Raw genomic sequence first — 3,714 nt, forward strand, 5'->3', positions numbered from 1 at the left:
TATTGATTTCAGTTTGTACTATGAACAAGTGCTCAACCTACTACATTTCTGGTGTTGTGTTGCCAAGGAGTGTTGTGTGCTCTTGAGGTGGTCAAGATCAATACTCTTGGTGTGTTTTGTCAAAGGGAGTATGTTTCTTGAAGAGTTCAAGGTCACTACTTTGGTGGTTTGTGTGTTGTAATCTGGTTTGATTACTTAGTGGACTACCCAGTAGTTTTTTGGGGACTGGATGTAGCTTTTGGCTTAAGAGTGAAGCAGTATAAACTGTTGGTGTATCTTTCTCTTACTCTAAACTCATTTAAATTCTGTTTTAAGCTTTACTGGTATAAACAACCGATTGTTTTTCTGTTGCTTTGTTATTTTATTGCTTATATTCTTGGCTAACTTGTTTCATGTTCTGGATTCACACAAAGAATTTTATTAAACCTTGAAAAGTTTTCAAAAACCTCTCTTAAACAATTCACCCCGTTTAAGGCCATATATTCTAACACAAAGGATTATGGCAGTTTTGCAAGGACAAATAGAATAAAAACCATAACACTAAATCTAAGGTATTGGGCAAGTTAAATGAAATTTTTGTTGCTCAAAATTAGATGGAGGAAGGGAATGATTCATATTTTTATAAGAATTCTGATATCGTAGCCCATGTTTGGAGTTAATACCATAAACGCAAGTGCATGTCACCACTAATGTAGTATCCATATCCATCTAGAGAGAGGGAGTGGTCGGGGAGACGTGGTGGCTTGTTCAGCTTCGGTTGCGGACAAAATGGCGGACACCTCCTTTTTCTTCACCAACTTTCCCGAACATTTTCTGGAGAGAGATCTTTGGAAGGTTTTCCAAAGGTGGGGAAGGGTTCTGGATGTTTTCGTCTCAAGAAAACTCAACGCAAGGAACCAAAAGTTCGGCTTTGTAGGGTTTCAGGGAGTGAATGACGTCTTTTCTTTGGAAAGAGAGCTGTATGCAATCTGGATTGGCACCTGGAAGCTGCAGGTGAACCTTCCCAAATATCAAATGAAGGATGGGCCAAGGAAGCAGAGGAATGAAGGGCCTAGGCTCGGGTGGATTCCAAAGATGAACACAACGCATCCTAGGGAAGCATGGAATGTGAAGGGAAAGCAGATGGAGCAGTTTTCGTTTGCTCAAGTTGTTTCAGACAGTGTAGTCAAGAACGGAGTTGGTGAGAACGTAAACAGTTTACAGGGGGATGAGAAAGTTACTCAGATTACAGTGGAATTAGAGCAGGATTCTTGGCTGGAAGGAATTTACGTTGGTTGTTTTAAGGAGTTTCCATGCATGCAATTGGTCAAGGAGAGCTTTGTGATGGGAGGTTTTAGTCTAGTCAAATTGAGATATCTTGGGGGAATTGCTCTGCTCTCATGTGGCGAAAAAGGGAGTCTGCAAAAGATCATAGCAGATAACAGAACATGGTTTGACGAAGTGTTCTCGTCGGTTACGCCTTGGGATGGTTCGTTTGCTTCGAAAGAACATTTTGCTTGGATACGCTGCAGAGGAATCCCGTTACAGCTGTGGTGCAATCAGATTTTTTTTAAAGTAGGGGCTGTGGTGGGGGAGGTGGTGGAGATTGATGAAGCTACCGAGAAGAGAGAAACGTTGGAGTTTGCATGATTTAGGGTTAAATTGCTGGTAAGCACCATTGTCAATATGGTGAAGAAGTTTAGTATTAACGGCTACGTGTGTAAGGTGACTTTCGAAGAAGAGATGACTTTTCCGGAGATATATGTTGGCAGGTGGGATGGTGGTGGCTCTAAGGTAGACACCGAAGCAAGCTCAGTTGAAGATAGCTTAGGGGCTAGTTTGTGTGATTCTGTGGATTCGGGGTGTGGCGCGGCCGGAGACGGAGGAGTGGGCGACCCCGGTGGAGGAAGAATGGGGGTTGAGGAGACGGTCCAAGGCAAGCTGGGTTCGAGTTGCCTTGGTAAGGAGCGCAAGCTGCATGAGGGGTTTGTTCAAGAACAATTAAGAGGGTCATTGGTGCACGGCTCTTTTAGTGGTTCTAAGACAAAGAAAGTAGAGCCAACATTAAATGGTGAGCTGGCTTTGCCCAATGAGACCGTGGCAGCAGGAGATGAAAAGGCAGGGAGACTTGTAGATGCCGAGAATACTGGTGAAAGTGTGCTTAAATGCAACAAGAATGACCCAATAGGGTGCGTTTCCAAAGTGGTTGGAGCGGCTGCGGTTCACGAGGAGAGTGTTTATGGTGCGGCGGATGCTGGAAGTGGGCCCCCTTCTCTTTTAAAGGAGAGCTTCCCATTTATTGGATGCTTGGAAAGAAGAGTAGTGAGTGGGAAAGACGAGGATTGGGCAATTAATGGGCAGTTGGCATGTCCGATAACTCTGAAACAGGATTCAAGGCTCATGTGTCTTCCAAACAGTGTTAAGGAGGACGCCGCAGACAGGTTCGATTCGGTCTAGACGGGTTTTGTAAGTAGGGTTGAAGATTCTTTAAGGACAAACCCATCTTTGGACGCAGTGGAACAATCTGGGGCCAGGGTGGATGGAGAAGGAGATGTTGGGTGCTTGATTCTTAACGTTGACAAGTTAGAAGATGAGGAGGAAGCAAGGAGGACCGGGGTTTCATCTTCGAGGGAGTGTGGGAGGTCTTCACCTCCGGGAGGAACGTCAGCGGGAGTGGAAGGCTGTGTGGAAGGAGGGGACAATAGGGTTTCTTCGAAGGGTAGGTTGTCGAGTCTGGTTGGAGAAGTAGAAGGGAAACATCCCTCGGTGGATCAAGTTTTTTTGGTTCATCAAACTGGCACTTCGTCGAATTCTATTTTCACTTCTGACAGTGCAATTGAGAATTGTAACAGGATCTTCTGGGTAAAGACCGATAAGAACGTGGCTGCAGGTGTATGGGAGGTAGGGAAAGAAGCAGGGTTTTCGTTCCCTGGCCGAGATGAAGTAGTTTTAAATGGCATTTATTCACTATCTAATCAAGGTGGAGTGACTACAAGAAAGATGTGGAAAGAAAGGAGTAAGTTTGTCAATGAAGATTCTTAGTCTAAATATCAGAGGGGTAGACGGAGCAGTGAAAAGGAATTATGTGAGGGACTTGATCAGCAGGGAGCAGGTAGACATGGTGTGTTTACAAGAGACGAAGTGTTCGGATTTTAGCAGGGAAAAGGTGTGTCTTCTTTGGGGGACAAACGAAATGGAATGGGTGGAAAACAAAGTTGTTAACAGCGCAGGCGGAGTGATTACGATGTGGAGTAATAAGTCGTTTCAGTTGTCCAGTTATGTAAATGGGAGGAATTTTATGGTGTTAGAAGGGGTTTGGAAGAGGGGCGTCGGAACCCACGTAACTATTGTGAATATTTATTGTTCTGGTTCTTTAAGGGAAAAGAAAGAGATGTGGAACGAGGTTAGTGGTTTTAGACAGGGTCAATTATCAAAGGTTTGGTGTATCATTGGGGACTTTAATTCTATCAGAAGGCAGGAGGAAAGGAAGAATGTGTTTTCGTCTTCTGACTATTCTAGAGAAATAAAGGGTTTCAATGATTTCATCGAAAGTTCAGAATTGGTAGATATTCCGTTGGTGGGTAGGAAGTTTACTTCGTTCAAGCCCAACGGGTTGGTAAAAAGCAGGATTGACAGGGTGTTAGTCTCTAAGGAGTGGTTGGATTTTTGGCCAAACAGCCAACAATTCGTCTTAAATAGATCAATCTCGGATCATTGTGCAGTTATTTTGAAGGA

At 44.0% G+C, this 3,714-nt stretch overlaps 1 protein-coding gene across 1 annotated transcript; it reads left to right on the top strand.

The window, feature by feature from the left end:
* Positions 1 to 768: 768 nt before the first annotated feature.
* LOC137815917 (uncharacterized) lies at positions 769 to 1,629 on the top strand. Its single transcript, XM_068619025.1, has one exon. It carries the CDS (start codon positions 769 to 771, stop codon positions 1,627 to 1,629), a length of 861 nt encoding a protein of 286 aa, XP_068475126.1.
* The last annotated feature ends 2,085 nt before the right edge of the window (positions 1,630 to 3,714 follow it).

This window comes from Phaseolus vulgaris, chromosome 1 (genome assembly GCF_051622355.1).
Source record: "Phaseolus vulgaris cultivar YP4 chromosome 1, ASM5162235v1, whole genome shotgun sequence".
Classification (NCBI taxonomy): domain Eukaryota; kingdom Viridiplantae; phylum Streptophyta; class Magnoliopsida; order Fabales; family Fabaceae; genus Phaseolus; species Phaseolus vulgaris.

Excerpts from the sequence above, each read along its gene's own strand:
- LOC137815917 (XM_068619025.1), top strand. The coding sequence starts at position 769 with ATGGCGGACACCTCCTTTTTCTTCACCAACTTTCCCGAACATTTTCTG.